The sequence below is a fragment of the Dermacentor silvarum genome, chromosome 10, assembly GCF_013339745.2.
Source record: "Dermacentor silvarum isolate Dsil-2018 chromosome 10, BIME_Dsil_1.4, whole genome shotgun sequence".
NCBI lineage: Eukaryota > Metazoa > Arthropoda > Arachnida > Ixodida > Ixodidae > Dermacentor > Dermacentor silvarum.
The window spans coordinates 7630389-7658301 of NC_051163.1; the positions used below are offsets into that span (position 1 = coordinate 7630389).

At 44.1% G+C, this 27913-nt stretch overlaps 1 protein-coding gene across 1 annotated transcript in view; it reads right to left on the reverse strand.

Moving 5' to 3' along the window:
• LOC119466105 (laminin subunit alpha-like) overlaps window positions 1-27594 on the reverse strand; it is a gene marked incomplete at its 5' end in the record, with an annotated part of 75798 nt that extends 48204 nt beyond the window's left edge. Inside the window, 19 exon segments of the mRNA XM_049657432.1 lie at window positions 1513-1734; window positions 2296-2523; window positions 3090-3241; window positions 4356-4479; window positions 5213-5469; window positions 7150-7308; window positions 8197-8361; window positions 8732-8866; window positions 10221-10355; window positions 12560-12697; window positions 13893-14030; window positions 14399-14492; window positions 15054-15232; window positions 15806-16015; window positions 17577-17790; window positions 18483-18653; window positions 19087-19323; window positions 26146-26334; window positions 27397-27594. Of these exon segments, the coding sequence (XP_049513389.1) occupies window positions 1513-1734; window positions 2296-2523; window positions 3090-3241; window positions 4356-4479; window positions 5213-5469; window positions 7150-7308; window positions 8197-8361; window positions 8732-8866; window positions 10221-10355; window positions 12560-12697; window positions 13893-14030; window positions 14399-14492; window positions 15054-15232; window positions 15806-16015; window positions 17577-17790; window positions 18483-18653; window positions 19087-19323; window positions 26146-26334; window positions 27397-27594 (3345 nt within the window).
• Between the last annotated feature and the right edge of the window lie 319 nt (window positions 27595-27913).

Genomic DNA, 27913 nt, shown 5'->3' on the forward strand with positions numbered 1-27913 from the left:
TAACAGACTTGAAATTAATGTGAAGAAAATGAGTGCAGTGTCTTTTACCAGAAGGCGTGTGCAGAGGAATTTTAATTACACTTTGTCAGGTGATAGTATTCTTTGTGTGCTTGATGTTCACGACCCTGGGGCTTACGTAGACTCCAGGCTGGATTTTCGTCTTCATGTATCCTGTACGGTCAGTCGTGCCATGAGGCATTTAGGCTTAATATCTAGACTTATAAAGAAGTTTTGGCATATCCTGAGAATATTGTTCTGCGTACTAGTCAGGACGATTAGAGTTTGCTTCTACTGTGTGGAATCCTATTAGTACCCATCAAAGTAACTTAATAGCTAGAAGCCGTCCAGCATCGATTCGTTAGCATTTACTACGACCAATATATTCGATAACACCGATAATATTACTCAAGCCTTTTAGTTGACTTAAGTATGCTTTCTTTGAATGACAGGAGACTCACGGGTAACTTAATGTTCTTGCGACAAGTGACGCGTGGGCTCATTGTCATATGTTACTAGCATTGTTGCAGTTTCGGGTTCTGTCACTGAAAGCGAGCAGGTGTTCTGACGTGTTTTACCCTAATCCTTCTCTAACTTGCCCCATGACATGCTTGTAGCAAGTGTACAGTGCCAGTTCATCTGACATGGATGCTTTCAATTGAGTGTCTGCGTAAAGTTGGTGCACAACTAGGATGCTTGACGCAAATGAGTTTAACAAGTACATATTTTTCATAAGTTTCTTATACAAACTCATGCCTTGTATATGTATTTACTTTAGAAAGCAATAATGGTGTAAATGCTGTTCTGTATTCATATTTTACTATGTTCATGCTCTTGTGTGTACTAGTGACCTGTTGCCAAGGCTTTACAGCTGTTGGCAGGCACTGAAATAACCAATAAACAATTTAAAAAAAGAATGCCGACTAAAGATTCTGTTTAATTCATTTTAGTTATAGTGCTACTGCTAGGCTTATTGAAGTTTTTTCATTTACTACCATGGTGCATGGGAGAGTGGCATTTTTAGCTAGTTTTGTTGTCCATAGGAGATGCAATTTAACGCCTATGGCTCTTTTCCTTTTCTTTTTCTTTTTTGCTTGTCTGGGCTCCAAAACATGGGGGCTATGAAGTTTTGCATATGATACAACTAGAAAACTCTGCATGCAACTTTTGTAGCACCTCAATGTCAGCCCAGATTACCGATAATCAATGCTTTACTGGATCTGCAGTAATCCAAGCTATACTGCATCGACAGTGCCCGACGATCAAATCTTTCATAGTTCTGAAGTGCACAAATGGCACTGAACACAAGAAAAGCTCACTAACCACATCTCAAACTTGAGACATCAAAAACAGAAAACCGGCGGCGGTGCAATGGACTATATTGTCTTTCAAGACTTTTTTTGAAAACAGAATGGTCAGTGAAAAATGGCATAATGGTGATCACTGCACTAGAAAAGAATTGATTCATTCTCTGAGATCAAAAAGAAGCATCGCGGTGAGGCATCAAGCACATACCTGTCGACAGACCATGTTGTACTTGCACCGATGCAGATTAACTTTGCCCGTGGCCAAAGCGTCGGAGTTTGAGAGGGTCGCATCTGCTGGCAGGGAGTCATTGCTGTCGAGCGAGTGGTAGAAGAGCAGGAACACATATCGTCCTGGTGAAGGAGCTTTCAGTTCCAAGGTCATGGCGTGCTCTTCTTCTGTCAAATGTGCCATTGGGCCACTGCGAAGTTCCTGTAAGAAGAGAGCTAGTTTTACTTTTCACTGTGTGAGATTGAATATTTATTAACTTTTTAATAACTTTCTTACTCTTTGCTTTCTTACTTCAAGCCCTCATGTTCTGAATTCTAAAATTTTAAAATTTAATTGATGCAACCCAACAAATTTAGTGCCAGTTTAGAGGCATAGTGCAGTTCAGCTTGCCTGGCTCAAACTTACAATCAGGTCACCCAGATATTATATTATGAAACTGCCATTATCATCATCACTGTCATTCTAGCAGGAAATGTCATCCAGAACATGCACTGCTGTAGCAAATGAGATGTTTTACGTTACAACATTTCTGTTACCATCCTGCCAGTGCACCTGATAATAAGAGCAGCAGGAGAAATGTTCTTGCCCGGGAACTTTTCACACCATATCTATTTCTACCAGTTAAACAAACTGGCATGCACTGAAAGTGATATCCCTCTACAATATCCTAAGCTATGAGGGTTAGACACGTTTCACATGGCACAATTCCTTGTGATGAGTGCGTAAAGAGTCGTCAAAGCTATCAAAGGCCCAAGAACTCACATCCAAGATGTCCTGGTCATCCATAAGCTTGATGGGGTTCTGCTGTCCATTGTCTTCAACATAACCAGCCTGAGCTGCTGAAACAGGCACGGCGCCGTCAGGGAGTGCTGGGTAGCGCAGCTGGAGGCATGCCACTTCAGGTGCCTGCCCTTGGAGGCAGGGCTGCTTGACCTTCTCCTGTAGCAGTGTGGCTTCATAGAAGGCTTCTGGCAGAAGTACAATGTAGTCCTGTCCAAAACAAAGGTTTTCCCATTGTTTTATGTGATGGTGGTCGAATGATATATTAATTGAAAAACAGTTGTGTACACCCTATCACAAAAACCTAACAGCTAGCTAGTCACTGTCAGCAATGGGCAGCTCATTCTTTCTTTTTTTTTCTTTTTTTTTTACAATATGGCATACATGCATGATGCCTGCAAATGACATAATTTCACCTCCTCACCTAGAATGGTTTCATCGAACTAGTGTATGTACACAACCATGTAGGAGTGAAACACAATGCAGGAAAAACAAACAGGGGATGCACATTTCTCTTTCTACATTTGCTGGTGTGTGGAATACTGGTGTCATTCATAGGAAGTCATGGTGCCACAGTGCATTTAGCACCCAAAATGACACTCCAAAAAGAGCAAAAAGCTTGCCCAACTTGCTCATAACAAGTGCTCAGGCATGTCAAGATAGCTCAAAGATAAGGAAGCAGAAGAAACGAGGCAATGACTTGGCAACAAAGATGAACGTGCTTCGTGAAAATGAACATGCGCAGCAAAGAGTAATTTACAAATATGTGAACATACCATGAACACCGGCTTCTGTGCCTTGATGGACAGGGTCCAGCGGCCAGGGTTGAGCACAAATGGCAGTGCAGTTACACCATCTGGGCCAACGACAGCCTGGAAGCGTGGCTCCTTGCTGGGTGGCAGGATGAGTATCTCGCTCTGCCTGGTCTCTGCAAATTCCACATGAAACAAGAGAGGACGGACAAGTTTATCAATGACAACAATTCATACAATCATGGTGCTGATGACAAGAATTAGTGAGCAAGACGTCGTCTTAATAGGATCCAACAAGTACTCTTGAAGATACCACTGTCTGGTGTCTGCCTGTCCAGACTATTTTTACAGTGAAGCTGTTAGCCTCTCGTTGGTTGGCATTTTTCGTGTACGTGTCCGTTAGCAAAAATGTGGGCCGATACCGGTAGCAGTGCAGGGCCAGGAGCAGTGGCTCGCACCCCCATAAGGCAGAGGCTTCAAGCACTCGGCAAAGTGAAGCGAAAAGTGCATACATTCTTTGGAATCACGCATACAACATACAGAACATACTTCGTTTCAATAAAGAACAAGCACAAAACAAGCATCCGAACCACATAATTGATAATAAGGTGCTCCTGATAACAATGTGAAGCACGTAGTGCTCCCTGAATAAATTTCCCAGTAAAGATTACTGTTGTGCAAGCTGCCGCGCTGACAGCAGTTTGCAATGTGTGGAATGACGTCCCTAGCTGTTCATATATAAAAGAAACAGCCTAGAAACTGATTTCATTGTTGATGTAGCACTGCTATGGGTACGCAACACATATTTAGGACTCCTGAGGAGCAGCGTGACTACGAGGAGCGGCAAAGGGAAAAGGAAACGGCATTACGACCAGCGGCAGCGTGCTGCCAAAATTGCCGTTACTCCCATTAGGCATTACTCTAAATTACCATTACTACTGTTACTCTAAAGCAATGAAGCATTCCCCCTCAGCAGTTGTAGTTTCAACAGCTTCGCTGGACATCCCCTTTCGCAGGGCCGGGATGGCGAGTAAATTTTTTTCTTAATATGCATAGAGTTTCTTTCAGCTTGGGGAGATGAGGTTTTTCCAAGTACAGGCGGCTGGTGGCTACGCTCAAATAGCCTGCATACTTATTGAAGGTTTCTGTTCACAGTAACTTAATTAAGGGAATCGAAATGTCACTGCAGTCCTATTGCTTTTTCTTTTATCCTATAAGGAAAGCGCTCCAGAAACTGTACGTCAAAACGGTCATTGATAACTTACACACGACTGTGCACACTGCTCTTACCTCCATAAAAGTCGGGAGTGAAGGTGATGTTGGAGTACATATTGTCACCATTGAGGCTGACATAACGTGCAATGACCTGGTACAGCCCTGGCTTCTGGATGTGCAGATCAAGCAGGATCTCTTTCTGAAAAGAGAAACAATGCAGCTGAAAACAGGCACCCTACGATAATATCGGCAAGCACTGTGCTGCAATGTGGTTCAGCTCTGCAGCTGCAAATTCCGCTGGTTAACTTGGAAAAGTTTTTCCTTTCTCATCTGCTAGAAAGGCAAGCTTGTATGACTGACTAGATGAGAAATAAGACATTTTATTGACAGAACCAAATTAGATTTTGCCAAATATACCAACAAGCCATACTACTGTGTGACTACAACCAAACAAATCTACATTTTGATTTGTGGAACAGAAAAAGTTGCTACAAATCAACTAGAGGTAATTGCCACAAGACAGCTTGATCTGTCATACTGCTAAGAAAAAATGAAGAGCTTATTTCATTTCACTTGCCTGCTCTCCAGGTGGAAATTATACACACTAATTTTATTATTCTATTGTCAACAATCTCGAGAAGATACATCCAAAAAGAAAGACAGTCATAACTTGCTTCACAATAGGTAATAAGCAGCACTTATGAAACAATCTTTAGATGCATTTAGAAGACACTCAACTTAGGAGAAGCCAGAATCATTTGTCATGCACATGGCAAAGAATCGAAATGGCAGCCATGTAGTATATCGTGTGATCCCTACATGATCCTTGTGTTACAAGCCAGCTGGTGCGCTCATTCCACCTTATTGCACTTTTTAACACCATGTTGACTGATATAGCACAATGAAAACAAGTCACCTGGATTTCACCTCACCTGGATATTAGAGAAGATGGCATAGCCTCGCCATGAGAATCCTGGGAAGAGCACCTCATCAAAGTCGAAGCGGGCATTCACCCCGCTTGGCGTGTGACCATCCTCAACCTCGTACTTGTGCTGGTGCAATGTGGGGAAGTAGTGCGCCTGCAAAGGTTCTGAGCAACGGCGCCCGGTGATCCGTGGACGACAAGGACACTGTCCGTTCCGCTGATCACACGTGCTGCCCACCGATCCACCCACGTCACAGCCACAGTCTGCAAAGCAAGCATGCGAACTGTGAGACGGCTGCTCAACTAACTGCCAGTGCAGGGCTACTCATCAAAATGTTTTCAACAACACCACAGCCAGTTTGCTTAGCTGAGTCAAAAGCCAATTCTCACATCAAAGATCCACAATGATAACATGCAAGAAGCAGTACTATTCATCAGTACAGTATCTTCAACCTGTTACTATGATTCAAACTGTGTCATGGATTGTTGCCAAGGCCTATATATCAGGCTCAAATATTCTAATCGCAAAACCTAGTTTGGTACACAAATAATGAGCTCTGGTATTCTACTCCCAACTATTTAGTACCCGTTGCATTGTTTTATAGATCTGTCAGTGGGATATGCCAGCACAATTTGATTAATTTACATCAGGTACAATTTTGTTGCACCACTCTCGGTTGTGTATTGCATGCTGCCACTTTTGCAATGGGACTGGAAACCCTGATTATATAATGCCACCCTGGCTCCCTTTTTTTTTTCTTAATTACCCCCCCCCCCCCCCCTTGCTGGACTGGTGAGTAGGGGTACAAATGCGAAACTCATAAAATTCAACAGGTACGTGCAAAATTAGTAAAGTAAGCTGCCCTGCCAAGCATTCTATTTTTCCGACCAACACACTAGCTACCCGACTACCTTTCCACTAAAGATGCGGTGCGCCTGGTGAAAAGCACCGAGAGCATGTAGCTACAATCAACTTCAATGCACCTTTGTGTTTTTTTTTTTAGGGGGCATTCTGGAGAAGGTGCTCGTGCCATGGCACCAGCAGACAGTCTGTAGCAGTTATGGATTGAGCAGGTTCGCTTGACAACAGCTGCAGCGTTAAGACAAGGTGATGATGCTCACACTTCATCACTGTTGCAACATCGCTCATCTTTGAATGCACGGCATTTTGATCCTCTAAGCAGCAGCAGCAGCAATTTCATGGGATTAGGCGGGTTTGTTTGACGAAAGTCGTGGTGTTGAAACGAAAAAGGGGAGGGGGGGGGGGCATCATCTTCGTAACACTGTGGCACTTGCTTCCAGAGGATGGCCCTCTTGTAGCAGGAAAGCAAAACGGTATAAAAGAGCGTTCCAGATGAAGGGAAACAGTCTCTCTCTGGCTACAAAGGCAATGACCTGGATTATTATCTGCCCTTCCTGCAGGCGAGCTCATTGCCCCTGGCCACATGCGACGAGGCCTGAACTGAACCCTTCACTACTATCATTTACGTAGAAGACGTCCCTCCACCTACTGCTCAGTACTTTTGTGCTTGACAATAAACATTGTTTGAGTGTATGCCATTGTTTTGCCTTATTTGCCGAAACCTGCATAGTTGCAATTTATTTTCACTACAAGTTGCGGATCTTTGTGGAGTAACTGAGTGTGACTCAAACCGAGCTTGCCTTCTGCTTTAGCCACAGGTAGAGTGTACCTGATACATTATGTGCGCACTGTCTATGTAAAATGTCATTATATGTGGCACAATTTTACTTCAAGTCACTCCTCATCGAAACATACTATTGTGCTCACTCACACTATTACAGGCGAGTATTTTATTTATGAATACCACCCTTGCACATGAAAACTAGCACACGGAGCAGCCCTCAAGGCCTCTTACAAAAAGGCAGCTATAACGTTCCCTTATGAGCAATGATGGCACAAGACGATGCTAAGTGTTAGCCTACCTTGGCATCCTAGCAGGTTGTCCTCCCGCAGCATAAAAGTGCCATCCAGGCAAGTTGTGCACTGTCGCTGTCCCACATTGGGCTTGCACAGGCACTGACCACTCTGTCCATCGCATACACCAAGGCCACCCACAGTGCCAGGAATGTGACACTCGCACTCTGCAACAAAACATCAGTGTTCTCAACATCCCTTCTGGCCTCCACTTTTTAGAAGCTATAGCTGTCAATTATTTATGACACGACACTTCCAAGATGGGAAAGAGCTTTGAGAATACCCAGTGCCTTATGTGTAACATTTTCACAGATATGGCAAAGCACACAGTGCTAACAAATCAAATATTCCCACTCAAGCTTTCATTTACCAGGCCAGAATGCATGTTCCTTCACACAATTGTTAAAGGACCAGCAATAGATTTTTACTTCCCACTGTGATTTCTCTTGAAGCAATTCTGTATCATGACGCTGTTAAATAAAGGTAAATATTGGAGCATTGTAGTGACTTTCAATTCAAGACAGCATTTATATCTGTCAGTTGATCCAACTAATACAGAGCAGTCTGTTATTTTAACATAGCATCATACATAAGTATTTTAACCACATCAACTGGATACTTAAGTATTTTAACCATCAACTGGAGCAAGGCACTCTTCTCCTTATGGACCTAATTCACCCAGATAGTTTTCCACAGGGCAGCCTGAATGAAGATCAATTTACCTACTCAAGTTGTTCTATCATGAACAAGTAAAGTGCGAACAATTAAGGACTAACCAGAATACACTTGTTCGTTTATACTTCTGCCGCTTTATGTGGTGTCGTCGTGATTTTGACTTGTTTTGATGTCATGATTTTGAGTTTTGGGCCCACACCATCTCTGGCAACCAAATATACAGCAGTGTAAAATCACTCTCTCAAGTTATAGCCCATACGACATGTTCAACTTTGTACTTTCCATTTGCAATTAATCTATCCACAATGGTACGTATGCGACAGTGCTGTGGCATGTTCGCTCATGTGGCTAACAGTCAGGAGCAAAAAAGATGTCCAAACCTTCACAGCCTTGAGGATTAGCGGGCTTGAGGCTCCAGTAGAGTGGGCGGCACTGGTCGCAGATTCGACCCGTGACACGTTCCTTGCATTCGCACAGCTCTCCACTGGTCAGGCTGCCACATCCACCAAATGTAGGCAGAATGCCAGCAGGGTTGCAGTTGCAGCCTGGTTAAAAAAAAAAGCATTTTAAGGTACACGCAAGTAGCCAATGTGTGTACTGAATTCAGCTAAGCAACACAATGTTGGCAATTAAACCTGAACAACAGACAGGCTGATAATACATCAAACATTACAAAATGTTAGCTTGTGCAAAATACTTTTGTTACTGCACGGTTCTTCATCAGCATTTCAGATATGACAAACTCCCACAATTCAACATCGCAGAAAGTGCACTACAAGTTACTCTATGGCATGGCAATTTACACAAAATGAGCACTCACATGTTCATTTTAACAATATAAACCACAATGTAATTATGCAACTGAAAAAGTTAAGGAGAGCATGTTCAAATAAAGAAAATAGCAGGGATCTGTACCTTCACAGAGCGGGTAGTTGTAGAAACCCTTCTTGCAGCTGTTGCATTTCTCTCCATCAAAGTTTGACTTGCAGAAGCATGTTCCATCGTTGCCACAGGAGATACCAACAGCACCGAAAGTGTCACACTCGCAAGCTGGAAGAAAAGCAAGAACGTAGTCAAGAATTTGACGAAAGTTTGTCTGGTGCAGGTAACATGATGATGAAGACTGGTGTGATCAAGGAACCCGTACGAGCTTCGAAACATCTCTGTGTTTTTCACCTTAACTTGGTCAGCGACTGCAACTTCTTAATCAAAGCAAGAACATGTGGTGACCACTTGAAGGTCTGCTGACCAGCAGGCCATTTCAAATTACATACTCCTGAAGCAAAGAAGTTGCTTCTGTAGTGTTGACAGTTGAGTAGGTTGTATGAAGTTACCACACACCCACAACATACAAGCAGAGCTTCCTATGGAGGCACCCTAGATGAGATCACAAGTGAAGCTCTGTCAACTGACAAGTGCCAGTTGTCTTTTCTTGCCTGTGCCCAGCCTTTCATTTCGAGCACTCTGTGTATGTTGGTCCAGCAGCTAGCATTACTGCATATCATAGCACAGAGAGTCCAAATGTCCCAATGCACAATAGTGTTGTATGTTCACTTGCAAGCTATGTGTACTCTGCCACAGATGCACATTGCTACATGCAGGCAACAAGCAATGCACACCCCCAACTTACACGGCACAGGCTGCAACCTCATTCAAATTGTCCTTTTGTCTATGCAGAGGAACTTGGTGTGTAATAAAGAGCGAAATTTGTACACTGGCAAAGAGTATTAGGATGTGACATATCTACTTTTGCTATATGCATAAGATATAATCCTACCCAAATGGTGCCACACACGTAAGAATAAATTTAAAAGAAAAAGACAATTGCAGAAAGTTGGAAATGCAATTTTTTTTTGTTAGGTCGATATATATATATATATATATATATATATATATATATATATATATATATATATATATATATATAAACTTAAAGGTTCTTTTAAATGTGATATAATTAAAGGTACTATTCATATCAGAAACGCTGCAAACTTACACCAGAATCCCACTATTTGCCTGAATCGCTACAATGAACACTGGACAGTTCCACACCCACATACTAATTACAGCCTTCAAACACTCCCTTATTGTCTTCCCTCAGCCATACCCACCGCTTATGTACATCAGTGTACTTATATGGTAAATAAACTTCTTATATTGGCACCATCTCAACCACTCATAATATAGACATATAGTCAGAAGAATATCAAGACTAAGGCTGAGATCACAAAATAAAAAAGAATGAGCTGTTTTTCACATATAAAATTACAGTAATTACTAAATGGCTTGCACGTGCCAGTCAACGATGTTTCAGAGGACTAGCTGGACTTTCACAGCAAGAGTTGCAAAATTATTTGTCATTAGAGGTAGTCAATTTGTATACACTCAGCTATGGCAGACTTACAGTGGCATTCGGGGTAAGAAAAGTATCCAGGTGCGCATTGGTCACACTGAAGTCCAGTGAAACTGACCAGACAGGGGCACTTTCCAGAGGCATCACAGACTTCACTAAGGGAGCCCTTGGGGTCACATTGGCAAGCTGCACAAAAATACAGAGAAGCACCGCTCAGGTTCTAAAAACAACACTGAAAGGTGTGATAGGAGCACATTCATTGCAGAATGTGTATCCAAAGCAGACTACAGGTTCATTATTTCATATCCGTTAAGCCAAGTATTTACTACAAGCTAAATTCAATCTTCGATTTCAATGTGGAACATTCTTTGCCAAGTTCAGCCACTTTCAATCAGTCAAACAATCAATCAATCAATCAATCAGTCTATCTATATATCTATAAATCAATCTATCCATCTCTCCATCTATCTATCTATCTATCTATCTATCTCTCTCTCTCTCTCTCTCTCTCTCTCTCTCTCTATATATATATATATATATATATATATATATATATATATATATATATATTCATCTAGTATAGATATATCTAGATAGCTAGCTAGCGCACTAGTCAGCTAGTTAGCTAATACTTAGCTAGCACTAGCACAAGTCGCTGGGTTTAGGCTCATGTTCGCGATGGCGTCGTCACTGCAACGTCGTCATTTGAGCTTCATCCTCTGACTCTCGTCTCTGATTCTCGCATACTACCTGTGCTTGAGCCAGGTGGTGCGCATAAGAAGATCAGGGTATCTCGGCTGTGCAACACCGAGTGGTGGTTGCCTCCGTCAAACAGCGATTCAAAAGCAAGTTTGCCCACGAGCGTTGATTTTCGATCACCAGACAGCAAACCGCTGCCACCTAATTGCTCGCACCGGTCTTCCATGGCTCTTCTCTCCAGGCTGTTTAATCAAGCATTGAGTTCTGCTCTTTGGTGCTGCACATGAAGTCTGAGTACAACAACACTGTGCCAAACTCCAACATGGCAGCGCAGTGGCACACCGACGGGGGGGGGGGGGAGATTTGGGGGTTGCAACCCCCCCCCCCCCTGAGGCCAACTTAACCCCCCCTTTTGTTTAACCCTTTTTCTTTCCTTACGCATTTGAGTACTGCAACTAAGATGTAAGACGCGCAATTGTCTGCACACTCGCAAAAAGCGCATTTTTTGACAATTTGCCGTGAAGAAATCGAAATTAGTGCTGTTAGATGGTATTGGCAAACTGTCAACCCCCCCCTGGCAGAGATCCTGGGTGCGCTACTGTGGCAGCGTCATTACAGCGACTCTGGCTTTTCACACTAACATGGAAGCTCTTAGAAAGCCACAGCTTCATTGAAAAGAGTGTCGAATCGGACTTTGCATTCCTCAGGGGTTTATTTGAGCAACTCGAGGATGGCATATTACTGGGTTATACTACTGGGTGCAGAGGAAGACGAACGTGTTCGCAGTGATTGAGCAGCTAGGCAAGCCCACACTCTTTCTGACCCTGAGCATGTCCAAGCTCTACTCGAACACCTGCTCAAAGTCACTGAGAGAGTCAAAGAACTGGTTCAACGAACTGGTTGAGCAGCACCACTGCAGGGTCGATGCCATAGCCAGCTACCTGTAAAATGCTTTGCACAACTTCAATTGTGGGTGAGAAAACAAGGTGAAATTTAATACCTCAGTTTCCAAGAAATCAATCTTGTGGTGCTCATTCCCAATTTAGAAATGTTTTATTTTGTTTTATCCCCCACACAAGTTTACAGCTGTGTGATGGCAGACAATGCCAAATATCACACAGCAGTCCTCAAAGCTAACTTCAGCTTCAACTTCAAGCTAACTTCTAAGCTACCTAACTAAGCTAAACGAAACAGAATGGATACCAAGAGAAGGGAAGTGCAGTCGAGGACAGTAGAAAACTAGGTGAGGTGATGAAGTTAGGAAATTTGCAGGCGCAAGTTGGAATCAGCTAGCGCAAGACAGGGGTAATTGGAGATCGCAGGGAGACACCTTCATCCTGCAATGGACATAAATATAGGCTGATGATGATGATGATAAAGCTAAACTAACTTCTTCAAACTAACTTCGAAGCTAGTCATAAGTTCATCATTTCATCAGACAATCTGTAAATTTCAGCCATTAAGCTGCACATTTACGACAAGCTATGTTCAAACTTCAATGCTTCAGATTCAAGAGAATTCAGGTCAGAAAAACAACAAAATTTAACACCTCTATTTTCACAAAGTCACTTTTGTGACAATTATTCTCAACAACTGTTCTTAAAAATTTACCAATGACGCAAGTTGATAGCCACGCAATAGTAGGCAACGTTCAATGTACTCCTCGTGTTCACCACTCAAAGACCACTCACGGATGCAGTTGGGGAAGCCATAGTATCCCAGTGCACACTGGTCACATCGTGCCCCTCCATATTCAGGCTTGCACAGGCACTGGCCGGTCTGGTTGCTGCAGACATCGTCCAATGTGCCCGTGGTGTCACAGGCACACACTGCAATGGCCATCATCAAACCGAATGTGTTAACTACTATGTTCTGGTTATATATATTGTGCAAAACATTCAGAAAATGCTATTTTCCCTCATTGCATGCCTTGAATAGAAAATTTATCACAAATTCCAAATCTATATGGCATGTGAACATATACTAAGTTCACAACTTGTGTGTCAAAAAATTGGAAACCAGAACCATGTGCTATGTACTATTTATAACTATTTAACAGAATATCTGATATACAATTCATGTTAATTAATTTTTACAAATTAGGGCATCCTGTGTGGTTCAGGCTAATAGACAAATAGCCTATTTGTGCTCTGAAAGGCACAGAAAAAGGGGTGAGAAAATGAAAGGCTGGACAATAAAAAAAAAGAGATCAAGGATGAAAATTGTACACGAAATACCCCTGGGGCATTCAAAAAGAAATTCCACTCTGTAACTATGCCCTTCCCCCACACACACACACGCACACACACACACACATGCACAAAAAGTAGGCAGCAAATTTAGTTTAGCATATTTCTCTTGTAGGAAGCAGATATTGTGTAGTACTGACAGCAAGCAAGTATCCTATACAGTAGAACCTCACTGTAAGAAACACTGATTAATGAATTATCAGACACAATGAAGTAAAACTAAAATTTGCAAATTTTTTCCCCCAAGCACAGCATGCGAGTTTATTATGAACGTCTGCTACAATGAAGGTATTTCTTTGTCTGATGCAATTTCATTATAGCGAAGTTTGACAGCACTATGGGCAACAAAAATATGTGCAGAAATAACATAGCTTTATGTGCAGAGCCATTCCCGTTTATGCTTTCGATTCCTGTTAAAGTGCAGTGTGGCTTTATGGTAAGAAGAAGATATTGTGATGCAGTCAAGAGTTTCACATAGAATCAATCTGCTTTTAGAAGGACATAGTGATAAGCTAGTTGGCAATGGGTTTTGTACGACATAGCACAATTGGGGCCCGCGCAGGACAGCAGAGAAGGCAATGGAAAGGTGTCACATCTTTGCTTCTAGGTTATCCTATGTACACTTTTTGCACAATGCTGTACAAAACGATGATGCACCGCAAGGTAAGATATGCGCATACTACACACTGAGTGATATGTGAATTTCAGTGTGGGTCCAATGCAAGAAATATGGTAATGCCACAGCCAATATAGAAATAAAGAACAAGTTTCTCACATTTGCAAGACGGGTAGTCGTAAAAGCCCACTTGGCACTCCTGACACTGACGTCCTCCGTAGCTGTTGCGGCACTGACACTGCCCTGTGGTGTCGTCGCAGGTTCTGCCCAAGGAAGCCGTCGGGTGGCAGTCACAGGCTGTGCAGATTTGCAAAGACATCAGTGTAATGTGGACATAAGCAAAGATTACTTATCTGTGGAAAATCAATGAAAAACAGGAGACAATTCTGTGCATTCTACACAAATTAATAACTATATCTGTTAATGCATGTATAAAACAAGCGAAAAATGCTCCAGAATAAGAAATGCTAAATGGCATGTGCTTCAATGATAACAGTGTTGTGCTGCAAGCATACTTTTTTTCAGCCACCTCTTTCACCTAAAATCATTTCACAGAGCCTCTCTAAATCTAAGTGGTTTTAACAAAGCAACTCTTCCGCGAATGTTCCATCTAAGTTGCATAAGCGACTTCTACAGAGCTATTACAGAGCATATATTATGCTCACGTTGGCAGTTTGGGAAACCATAGTAGCCCGGAGCACAGCGGTCACAGTTCTTTCCCTCATAGTAAGGGCGGCATGGACACTGGCCTCCGTTCACCTGAAACAAATAAAAAAAAACATAAAAAAAAGGAAGATAACTCGTTACACTCAGTGTTCCCTCAGAAGTTGGAAAGAAACACACTTCACAGGCCAAAGGCTGCCAACCTCATCGTTGAAATGTGGTAGCAGATATGAAGACACCATACAGTACTCATATGTCTTTCAATTAGCTGGTTAAATAGATTGTTCTCATAATAGAGATTCTAGCAGTAGAAGACTTTTTCCGTACCCACAATATTTTTCAGACGTGAAATAATAGCCACAGATCGTTTTCTTTTGTGAAGAGCTCTAGGATATTGTAACATAAGCATTTTAATACGGGTACTTGCTCATTATATGCAACTCTAAATGTTTATGGTCAGTCTGAAAACAGTAAAACCGCCCTGCTGACTTTGGATCAAGTTTGCATGTAACGTCAGCAGTGTTGTTTACAACATGAGGAAACCGAAGATAAAAGACTGGCAATCAAGTTAATCGCATCCACATACCAGAGCTAAAATGACCTTCCGCGTTGGTTCCACATGGTATGGATGCTTCTAGCAGCCGAGTCTCCACTGACCTGACAGACACGACCTTGAGTGCCTTCTGCATGGCAGTCACAAGGACGGCAGGTTGGGTAGCCATAGTAGCCTACGTTGCACTGGTCACAGTTTGGCGGCAGGAACTCCGGCCGGCATTCGCACTGACCTGACCCTTCTGAGCAGTTGCCCGAGGAATATGTCGGGTCACACTGGCAAGCTGCACAGTACAGACAAAATACATTCATTCAGTCTTTCTGGTGCAAAATTTTCACCAAGCTGTTGGTGAGTATCGCAGGTTTTAAAGTTAAAATCAATGCCCTACCACTGCGCAACAAGTTGTGTAACTGCAGGCTCGTTTTCCAAATGGCAAAACATACAACGAATTACAAATCCTTGAAGCATCTGGCTCTTTAGGTACAGTAACAATTAAAGACATCAGCAATGAGTTCAGATTCAGAACTACATTTACAAACATTACCTGTGCAACACATGCAAAAATGTCAGTAACATATTATGTAGGCTACTAAGAAGTTAAACCGAAGTACTGCTTCAGAAAGGAACAGTTAGTCTCTAAACAATGAGGCCACATGGATTTTGATATCCAATAATTCTTTAAGCACCATAACTATTGACAACACAATAACATGAGTAAGATCACAGGCAGTATTCCATCCAACTTTCATATGCCTTAATGCTAGTTGCAATCTTGAGAATCAAGAGCCAGAGGACTTCCCACATGCACACATGATGATTCTGCATAGTTGCTACATGCACATAGCACACTACATACGTTGGCAGACGTCGGTGGCATTCAAGGGCTTGTTGTAAGGGCGATAGAAGCCAGGCTTGCATTTGTTGCAGTTTATGCCTTCTGTGTTGTGCCGGCAGTTTTGGCAGACTCCACCTCCGTCATAAATGCCATGAATGTTCAAACTCAGCTGCTGTTCATCCACCTTTTCATCGTAGTAGCACTCATTCGAGTGTCCAAAGCAGTTGCAGGCTGCACATCAATAGAAACAGTACTGTTTCACCATGGAATCAAACATATTGTACAGAGAACCAATGAGAATCAAGACTCGTCACTCTGCTACAGCTGATATTTCTGTGCACAGTAAGGCTACAGAAGAAACTGTTTCACTTAGTGAAATTCAGCATATGACCCTCAGTTGCATGCTGTTGACCATAACTGCAACGAGTGAGAAGTCTAGCGACATAGCACAATTCTGGTTGCGTCTATTGCCATGGAAAGAATTAAGACCCCAATGAGACCAAGGGGACCAGCTGAAACATCAAAGAATGATCTCACTTCCCTGATGTGCTGCTCAAGACGAAAACATGTGTTGAAGCTTCCATCATGAAGCTCAAGTTATCTGCAGTCTGATACATCTGTATACAGGGTCTAGAGCAAAAGTAATACAAACATCTGTGTGGGTCAGCCTAGCAAAAGCTAGCTAAGGCATGACATTTCCAAAAGCATGAGACATAGTATCTGCATTACAACATCTTCAATAGCTTCAGCTTGCACCTCCGTCTTAGAGACAAAGCGAGAGCAAGACCATACAGGCAAAAGTAACTTCCAGCATTTCAAAATTTCAGATACTCAAAACAATTACAGACAGACCTCAATATAACGAATATTGGATAAAACAAAGGTATGTTTGTGTCAGATGAGACTTCATTATAACAAGGTTAAACTGTACCGCACGTTTTCACTTCAGTTTCATCTTGCATTGATTATATATATTTTACAGGCAATATATGAACAGCAATCAGTGGAATAAACACAGATGATTGAAGACATCACGAAACAAATACAAAACAATCCCTGCACACACTTCACAATAAATGTGCTACATTACATGATGAACAAGCCACATGAACTAAATGTATGAGTTGCACCTTTTCACTGACAACAGAAAGTTCTAGACTGGTATAAATTCCCTGCCATTGCCAGAGTGGCAGGGTGCATGCAAGATCGTAGCATTGATTGTGATGACACTTTGTAACAGCATTTTTAACTATAATGCATTGAAAAAATTGTTTTATCACTGCACTAATTTCCTAAGAAAAAAAAACAAAAGGAACAAGGCCAGAAGTAGCCTTACAAAGATTATGTCACTGTGAACATAAATGCTAATTTCACTATTGATTCTCAAGCAGAATTGCGTTTTTGAAACAGAATCACGTGTGCTTTAACGAGTGTTTGCAATTTTAACATTCTTTTGTCATGTTGTTTTCCTGTTGACATGCGAAACTACTGCTTATCATATACTTATATTATTTTTGAAGTTGTACTAGCTTTTCCAGCTATAGGTTCAATGACAATCAAATTCTGTAAACTTTATAACTTTAAACTTTTAACACTTAACACCGATAAATAAACAGAATGTACACTCATTCGTTTATTCATTCTGGACATTTTGGCTGGCCACAGCACTACTAGGCATCACAGTGTCACCAGATTTTGTATGTTTCTGTAATACAGTAACAGTAATAAATATACGTCAGGCTTTATAGAATTCACGATAATATCCTTATGATTATGATAAGTGTGCACATACGTTCACAGACATTGGGGTTGTCAATGCTGGCTCGCTGCCACTTGTTCTGCATGTATCCAGGGCAGCACTGCTCACACTGGTGACCGCATGTGTGGTGCTGGCACCGGCAGTTGAGCTTGTACGTGTTTGCTGGGTCAGTGATGTCACATGTGTCAGCGTGCCCGTTGCACACGCACCGGCCACCAATGTTGAGATCCTTGATACTGTAGAAGTACTGCGGTCGACATATATCAATAGGATTAGAGTGACTATATGGCAAGCATTGAATCATAATTACATGTGCATGACTGTCGACCACATAAGCACAGAACAGAAAAAAAATGTAGGCCTACTTGTAGCTAAATGAATGTGCGACTCTAGCCAAAAATAATCAGTGATGGTGCAAGATAGTGTAATCAGAGAAACAAGTGAGAAACAGTTGTGAGTTGATAGCAATGTAACACCACAACCAAGAACAGCTTATGTAGGGCAGAACACCACTACAATGTCTGCATTAGATACTGAATAGCTTTGTTGTCATAAAATGAACATAATTGACAAAAATCAATTATTCCTCGCTTTAACATTTTGCTAAACTATATGTTTTACCTCACCACTTGTAATTACTTGAAAGTGCTAACAAATGTCAATAAATTGCATTACAGGAATGTATATAACTAAAGAGTATGTAAGTGCATCACCAGATCCACATTAGTCGCTATACCATGATAGCTTGCATACTTCGTGATTAACAAGGTAAGATAGTTTCACTTAGAGTAAACTTACTTACTTTTACTTACATTTTATGTGCCTCCATACACATTTGTGTTTGAGAAATTAGTACACATCAAATTTTTGTAACACACATTCTATGCAAGTCAAAAACCTCGTAACACACATTTCATAAAGTTCTTAGGAGTCACGCACCCTCCTGGTGACTGTGGGGTCCTGACGTTCGACTGACATCAGGTGACCGAGAAGTGTCTTCGTTCGCAGCAGGCGCATTCGTATGTTGGTTGCTTTAGTCCATTCTTGCAGCACAGGTGAATATGTGAAGTTATCTGCACTCGGACGGCCATTCAGCAGAGAGATGACCATCTGCATGAGTGGTGTTAAAGTGGAAATCTGGTAAGCTGCAGATCTTATACCAACAAGGGTTTCAAAATGTAAATCTTTCTAGAAACTACAAGCAGTGTTGACTATAGTGCCATAGATAAATTTTAAATATGGCTCTAAACAAGATATAGAGCTTGCTCGTGCATTTGCCAAACATTATGCACAGCAGCAGGTTTCAATTGAAGGCCTACTGCACTGCAAAAGTTATGAAAGAATCTAAGAAAACTGCACATATTGCTTTCATAAGAACTATATTCACAGTGGCGTACATATCTTGAAACCATGAGAAGAAAGCGTCATTCCATGTTTACTTACAAAAGCAAAAATGTTTCAAATTTTACGTCAATGTTACCAATAGGGTAAGGGTCATTTTGATTGTATGGCGTGCTAAAGTACAGGCAGCATCAGTACTTGCCTCCCCTCCCTCAAGGGGCACCACCTTGGAGAACTTTGTCTCACAAATGACAGAGTCATCGCGTTTGATGGAGTCCTCCACATCTGGTCCAAAGATGGTCCTGCAGTCATCGATACTGTCAGCGAAGTACTGCCAGGCCTTGTAGGTCTTGCCATTGTCTGTTGATCGCTCCAGGACCCACACACCCGGCCGAGGGGAGTTTGCCATTTTAATGAAGACATAGGCCACGTGGAATTCCTGCAAACCACAAAGTGTCATGCTTGTTATGCAATTCTGGATCAAGCATGTTGGTCATCCATGTACACTTACACTGAGAAACACCAGGAAGTAGCGCTCAAAGGAAGAGCTGGTTTGTGTAACCATGACCTTATGCCAGCCAGTATGTTAAGCAAGAAATGCCCAGGTAACAGTATAGCCAACTCCATTTCAAACATTTCATGCTCATCTGAACATCCTTCAAATGACTAAACAACCTTTCACCTAACTATCTATGACTTTTTTATTTGTCTTTAGATTTGCCCGTATACTTCTGCATATGCATTCATATCCGCTTTCACTGTCTGCACTACCTTGCTCATGCTTGCTCCACTGCAGCTGCACGTGCTTGCTATTGGACATTGCAATTTTCAACAGAAGCAGAGTGGGGCACACATGCTACATGCTAGGGATTCCATTGCCTTGATGGTGCAGTCAGTAGAGCGCCACTCTCGTGCGTGATGACCGAGGTATGAGTTCAGTTAATACATTTGCCTCTATTTACCTATAACCGTGCCTACCATTGTTATATGTTAACATTTCTGGTTACAGAAAGGTACACATACTTATGATATAGTGACTACCATCTGCGAAAGAAGAAACAGCAAATTACAGAGAAAGGCTTCTCTGCATGAGAACTCTTGTTGCGGAGAAGAGAGCTTTCAAGGAGTAGGTCCGTTACAAATGTGCAGACACATTCAAAACCATGTCAAGGTTCGCATGCAGGAATGTTGCCGAAAAAAAAAGAAAAAAAAAGGCATCCGGCATTATAAATCTGACTTTACAGGTCAATCTCACAGTTGTCGGGATTATACTTTCATCCCTACCTCCTTTTGCGCCTGCCTGTATATACTTGTAAAGCCTACACGAAGTGTCTACTTTGTTCTCCCTAATAGAGTGAGATAAGTTATTTTTCAGCGCGAGCAATGTGCCGTCAAAAACATCTTTTCATTATGTTTTCATTAGAAAACCATGTTAACGGTGTGCAAAGGTTAACCATTGCCTTCTCTTTCTTTCTTATTTATTTGTTTGTTCATTAATTCATTGATTCATTAATTCATTCAATTCATTCATTCATTTGTTCGTTTATTTATTTATTCTGCATGCAGGATTCGGACCCTGACGATTCATCAATTCACAGCGATGAATGTCATTGCTGGTATTTCACGAACACGCGCGGGCATGTACATGTCGCCGACTGATACCGGCGGCCTTGCGGGAAAACCATAGCGACGTCTCAATTAAGTCTAACTAATTAACGCGTCGCAGCGCGCAACACGGCGGCCTCGAGGCGGAATTGGTGCCAATTTGCCGCATCCGGCGCCATCCGGCCGCTTCCGCTGGCGACGTCGACCGCAAGAAACCGCTGCGAGCTCATACTCCAGACAAGACACGCCAGTCGGAAGCGGGCGACGTTGATGCGCGCTTGCTTATATTTGCGTGCCGTCAGTAGCAAGTATCATCATCAGCATGATTATTCGGCAGAAGAGGCCGGAAAATGAGTCTATTTATAGAGTGTAACCCATTCTAGTACACTCTACTACTTATTTGTCCCGGTCCAGCGAAGAGTTGGCTTTATCTGGCTAGGATTCGAACTGGGGTCTGTGACCTGTGAGCAGTCATCACGCGTTGCTCAGTGCTCTGAGTTGTATGCAGTCGACGTGCAGTCGTTTCTTCGGGTGGCACCGAATTAAAGATATCTCTGTTTTAAATACAACCTCTAATTCAAAAAGAAATTCAGGCGAGGACAGCGATTAGTCACATGCTGTGGAAACCGTTCCGGTTCAAGGAAAACGCGCGTTAGAGGAACGCGGATGTGAGCAACGTTCGCTAATTCGAATTCTAACGAAGTCGATAAGGCGCCCCAAGGGCTAAGACATCGCTGATACACTGAAGTTGCTTGCACAGCAGGCCGGAAACCGAATGCGAGGCCGATGAGACGGGTCGATCGAATGGTGGCTCTATATGCGCGCATGCGCCGTGGTTTCAGAACTAGTGGCTGCCGCAAAAAGGTCGGGTGGTCGGGTTTCTGGCTACTCCCTAGTACTGAACCGTGCGAGTTAGGATAGGTCAACATAGAATGAATTGCATCACACAGCAACGTACGCCCGCTCCGTGTGCGCGTTTGTTTCAATCAATTAAATAGCGGTATAGACATATCGAGTAAGCCAGCTTGCATCTCAGCGAGTTTGGACTATATATATATATATATATATATATATATATATATATATATATATATATATCACTCAGCCAAGATTTCAATGTTGGCTGAGTGATAATTGTTGTTTTCTGTTTCTTGCGAGGAGAGGTGAGATTGCATAATTCAGCCAAGATTGAAATCTTGTAGATGCCACTCTACTATGGCAATATAACATCATCCCTTCTTCCATGAACAAGGAAAAGCGTAAAGAAATACGGAGTAGGCAAAACAAGCGGCAACACGAGAGAGCTATTTTGAAGGTGTGCTAAGGGAGTCAAAATGGTGTCCATTTTATATAAGACTCCTGCGCGGCAGCTGATCGTGAGAAATTTTTCGTTGCCCTGTAGGCAAGGAAAAATTGTTCACGAAATAATTCACGACTGCAAGTCGTTGCTGTTTGTTCTACCACTGAGCGGGTACGATTCTGGAGAACAGCGGTTATTCGTTATATCTGTCAGTGTTTCAGTTCAGCGAATAATGGTTGACATATGTTATGATCTGTACGCTGAACGCTACGGAAGCACACAATAAGAGAGTCCTTTCATCATCATAGCCTATGCAGTTCTGGTGTTCATCAAATATCTGGATGGCCCGTTGCCGCCCGGCCGGGAATGCAGCATATGCTACTATACACCCGAGGCATATTGCACCGACGCGGGTGTTTCATTTCCACCTTCGAGGCACAAGAGATACTAGAAAGTTGGCGTCAACGTTCGGACGATAAGATGCATGTGGACCCTAATCACGGCGCTGAGCAGCGGACGCGCAGTGCTTGCGGTCGGCGAAGAAGCCGCAGAGATAAGCCAGCACAGACCGATTCATGCGAGTCGCGCGCGCGTATACAGTGACCGCTTCTTCGCGGCGTCCGATAAGGAGGCGTTCTTACAGCGCGACTCCTCGCATTTCTCGCCACGACAGGAACGCGCCGCTCCTAGCTTCCCTCAACGCCGCGTGTATACGGGGATCTTGTTTTACTTGGCGGTCGCTGCGAACGCCTTTGCGCGACAGTGCGGTGTGGAGAGGGCGGGGGAGCGCCGACGTCGCACGGGAGTCACATTTCAGCTACGATGAAGACCCGTGAGAAGATAGCGCCGGCGACCGCCTCAGCGGCTGCATATGAGCCGCCGCCGCCGATTACGACACGGCGAACCGACGAGAACGACCGGCCGGCAGTCACGCTCAAAGGCACGGCGCGCGCTGCCACGACGAATCTCGATCTCTGAACAAAACTGCGACGCTTTCTTTCCGAGGAAACCGTCCGCACGTGGGTTTGCTCTGCGTAGCGCCGCGTTATACTTTAGGGCACATGCTAACTTACTCTTTCGTTATGTATTTTGCGCGCAAGTTACCGTATTACTTGTATGACTTGGGTGCTTCAACGTCACGACGCTTATGTTCCATATGCTTGTGCAAACAGTGCTTCCTCGCTGAATTTCATTTATCTCTCTCTCTCTCTCTCTCTCTATCTCGTCTGCGGAACTGTAGTTATATAAATGCGCATGCATATTCCTGTATTCCATTTCTCAGCGTTTAATTAACCCTACAGCGTCGCCTAAGAGCGCCAACAAGAAATTGCGCGGTTGTTCGCACCATTAACCTGAATTTAGAACACATAAACAAAAAGAAAGGCGAAAAAGAACAAGGGGGGGGGGGGGAAGACACTTTGGCGCAGTGGCGCAACGACGGGGGGGGGGGGGGGGGGGATTCGGGGGTTGTAACCCCCCCCCCCCCCCCCTGAGGCCGACTTAATCCCCTTCCTTTGTTTAACCCCTTTTCTTTCCTTGCGCATTTGAGTACTGCAACTAAGATTTAAGACGCGCAATCGTCTGCACACTCACAAAAAGCGCATTTTTTGTTTTACAATTTCCCGTGAAGAAATTGAAATTAGTGCTATTTAGATGGTATTGGCAAACTGTCAACCCCCCCCCCCCCCCCCCCCCCTGGCAGAGATCCTGGGTACGCAACTGCTTTGGCGGCGTTAGCAAGAAGTTGTGTTGGTACTGCACGGACAATACACGTAGCAATGTTAGACAAGCACAGCTCGAGCATACCCTACAGATTCCCTCCATGCGTTAGCCAACGCATACGCGTGCTTGGGGAGCGGCGGTGCAGCGTGGCGCGGCCGGGCGCAGACATGCTAGGTGGTTGCTAGGCGACGCATAGTGACGTCAGAGCTAGGCGCAGCTAGGAGAAGCGATGCAGAAGTCGGAGCGGTGACGTCACGGCACCTGTGCGGAGCTCTGCTACAGTGTAGCTCCGACAAGCCAGGCGCACCAGTGCCAAGTGATTGCTAGACAACGCAGTAACGTCATAGCTGGGCGGAGTTTCTGCGAACGATTTGTAGCCGAACCTCGAGCTTAAACAGCTACGGTGTTAAACCCACTTGCATATTGTTTACAGTCTATTAGAGCAAGCCACCAGTAATATTTTGGTGATGCCATTCAAACTTAAAACTGGCCTACTTTCAGGAAGGAACGTACTCCTTGCACGTAATTTTTTTTCCGGCTGATAAAGAAAGCCCGCGAAAAATGGAAAATATCACGTGACTATAAAGCTATAGCGCTGTCGCGCCCCGGCCGCGACAGCGCGACGCCTTGGCCTCTATAGCCTTGGTGTCGCTGCGGGACGAGCGCCGGCACCTCTGCTAACTGTCACGGAGCATGTTTGAGGGCGCTGCCTAATTTATTAGGCGGGCGGACGGTTAGTCGCGTGATATTTTTGTAGCGGACTTTTGTGCCACTTCTTGCCAATCCTCCACAATGGGCACGTCCCACCATGCACGATTCCTACATAAAAGATGAAGGTATAACGTCAGCTCACACATATCTAAGAAGCACACCGATCTAAACTGGCACGCACCAGTGGTACATATATACTGAATGACTGAATCAATGAAAGGTAAACCAAACAATTCGTCAAATATAGAATTAACGATTCTATTAACAGATCGGTGTGCTATAAAGATACATATGAACCGACATTGTATACCTCATCTTACGTGTAAGAAATGCAAACACTGCAAGACGCAAATGTCTGCCGCCCGTACTTCCCGCCACTCGCAGGGGCAGCAAGCGCACGCACGCACACCACGTAGCAGCCCCCGCATACGGTGCGGCCCTTCCTGGGGTGCCGTTGCTTGGATGCCGGCGTCGCTGCTATTCCCAGAAACGGTCCTCGCTCGCTGAGCCCGCAAGTCGGCCGCAGGGGCGCGCCCCATCCCTCCCTCGCAAGAAAAACGCCGCGGGCAAAACGGCACATTGCGGAGAGTTCGAAACCAAGTACAAAAGAGAGATAGAAAAAGAATCAGCACCACGGCCCTGGACCATTTGCTGAAGGGGAGGGCTGTGTCGGCGAGACGGGAGGAGATAGTGCAAAGAGAAAATAAGAAAGCGAGCGCGCTTCCGTCCCGCCAAAAAGGGGATCACTCCGTGCAAAGGCGACTCGAGAGCGCCGGACAGAGTGCAAGAGTAGATATGTGCTTCATCCTCTTTTCTTTTATTATTGTTTTCTTTCTTTTTTTTTTTTTTTACCACTGAAGCGCCTTTGTTTACAAAGGAGAAACATGAATTGACCCGCAGGGCTATAAGTGTATCCTAGAATTAAGTGCACAAGCGCATCAGTGAGCTTAAATGAAGGATATAACAGCGCGACTTCTGGAACGAGAACAAAGGAAAAAAAATAATAATAACACAGACAAAGAGAAGCGCTGCCCTTGTTCACTGGCCTTATCTCTCTCTCTCTCTCTCTCTTACTCTTTCTTTTTTTCTTTTGCCCTCGTTCAAGAAGTCACGCTGTTATAACTTTAACCATGCGGAACCAACTAGCCCAATCTTTGACGTACGTTCATACGTACGTTCATACGTACGGACGTACGTTCATACGTTTGACGTACGTTTGACGTACGTTTGAGTACGTACCCTACTCGGGATGCACTCGCCTACGCATTGGTACTAATAATAAACTGTAGTTTACTATAATAATAAACTACAAATAATTTTCCCTGTGCTTTCCTGGTGTCATTGTCTGTTCGTTTATGATTCTGACTATTATGACTATATCTCTCTTTCTCTCTCTCTAGTGTGTGTGTGTGTGTGTGTGTGTGTGTGTGTGTGTGTGTGTGTGTGTGTGTGTGTGTGTGTGTGTGTGTGTGTGTGTGTGTGTGTGTGTGTGTGTGTGTGTGTGTGTGTGTGTGTGTGTGTGTGTGTGTGTGTGTGTGTGTGTGTGTGTGTGTGTGTGTGTGTGTGTGTGTGTGTGTGTGTGTGTGTGTGTGTGTGTGTGTGTGTGTGTGTGTGTGTGTGTGTGTGTGTGTGTGTGTGTGTGTGTGTGTGTGTGTGTGTGTGTGTGTGTGTGTGGTTTCAGTCTATTACAGGCCGATTTGTTTGTCCGTTTCGTTGACGAACTGTTTCTTCATAAGTGACCGATTCTTGCCTACCTCCCAATCCTGTGCCGCGACGCCAATGGGCATCGCGGGTTGTACAATGGGCATCGGGTTGTACAGCGCAGCTAGAGGGAAGGGAACGACCACTTGAAGAGAAGGACACACAGAACGACGCCAACGGGCGCGCTGCAGATGCCGAGAGCGCGACGAGAGAGAGTCTCACCTGTCCGAGGTCGACGGTGAGGTTGACCTCGTTGAAGCGCGTTCCACGGGAGAGTGGTGGACTCTGCCACCACCGCTCCGTGCCGTCGATGGCGTAGCGTGCCGGGTGCTCGCGCCGCTGGTCCAGCGGGTCGCCCTCGAAGACGTGCGGAGGGTAGTCGCGGCGGGGGTCATCGCAGTAGTCGCACACCTGCACGACGAGTGGACAAATTAATACAGTTCGGCTGAAGAAGCGGGCGCTGTTGCATTAAACAGACACATCTGCTTTACTCTTGGTAGCTCAACTGAAACGATGGCGTCTCTGCCAGTTGGATGTAAATTCGAATTCCCGTGAGGTCCAGCGTGAGGCCCAACTACCGGATGCTTTTCTGCCACGAACACTTCTGGTCGCCGCAGCGTTCCCAACAGTAATGTACGAGTACGATTATTGTTTTGGTACGCATCACAAGGCGTAACTATTATAGTAAGGACACTCGGTGAAGGAAGTAATTGGTACGCTGTCGCACTGTTAAAAATGGGAAAGATCCGCGAGGTTACTGACGGTTACTGTCGCTTGGCAAAAAATTACGCCTTAAGGGTGTAAAATCATCAAGGGTGGCTACAGCTCCTCTTGTGGACTCATTTAACCCCTCCTTCTGTAATCCAAACAGGTTCAAATGGGAGTTCAGAGGTTGGACCTTGGACCATAAATTATGGTCAATTTTATTGAGCGATTTGCGTCGAGCGAGAGGCAAAACCCACCATTGAACGTCGTGACGTTTGCGCGATATCTGAGCCTATATAAGCCCCGAGAATGTACAAGGAACTATTATAAAAGAAAGCAGTATATACTGGAAGGTTGCTCTATTTAAACTCCTGCGAGTAAAATGAAAGGCTAATACACCTTTACTGAGTATCACACCGAAACCGCGGCACAAATACCGTCAGCCTGACGCCAATTTTCGCGTCGTTCTTTAGAGCCCTTTGCGCGCAAGAAAAAAATCTACAAACGTTCCAAGATTAGGTGATTCATCGCTCCCATTTCTAAAATTCAATATAATGACTATTAATAAACAACCATCGCCGAACAGCCGCTGCCAAAATCCATGACGTCATCGCAGGGTGGTGCTGAACCTTTCAGGCGGCATCACAACCTGACTTGTAATTTGTACCTTGTCTACAATGCAAAAAGGCTGTCGCATTCTACTTCTTTCCCTATATAGAATTTGCAGCTGCCTTATCATATAGCGTCGCCACACAGAGGCACACCCACCTGTCCCTGGATGAGGTTGATGTTCGGGTTGTCCTGCTTGTCGAGGTTGGCGCCGACGAGCTTGCAGTAGAGCTCGGGCGTGCCCTGGTCACCACACGTGGCCGTGGCCGAGATGTTGCGGCCCTCGGCAAGGTTGAAGTACGGCGGGTTCAGGATTTGGCTTCTAGCAGCGTAGGGTGCACGACACCAGGAAGCACAGCAGCGTCACGGCTATCCGCGCCGCGCTGCTAGCGGCGGCCGCCATTTTGTTTCTCCCTCGCCGCTGACCAGTCCTGCAGCACGACGCGAGTTACTTCCATAAGGAATCTCGGCGAGCTCAGTAACGCGTGCTCGGGTTGTCTACGCGTCGAAGCACGTTCCGTCCATTTCAAGAGTTCCTTGCGTTTCGTGTTCACCCAATAGATATGCTAATCGCCTTCCGAAACTATATATACCGCATGCACTCTATAGCCCGTGCCGCTCATAGGGTTATTTACAATAAGAACTACGAAACGGATTTTTCCTTCATGGCACTCAT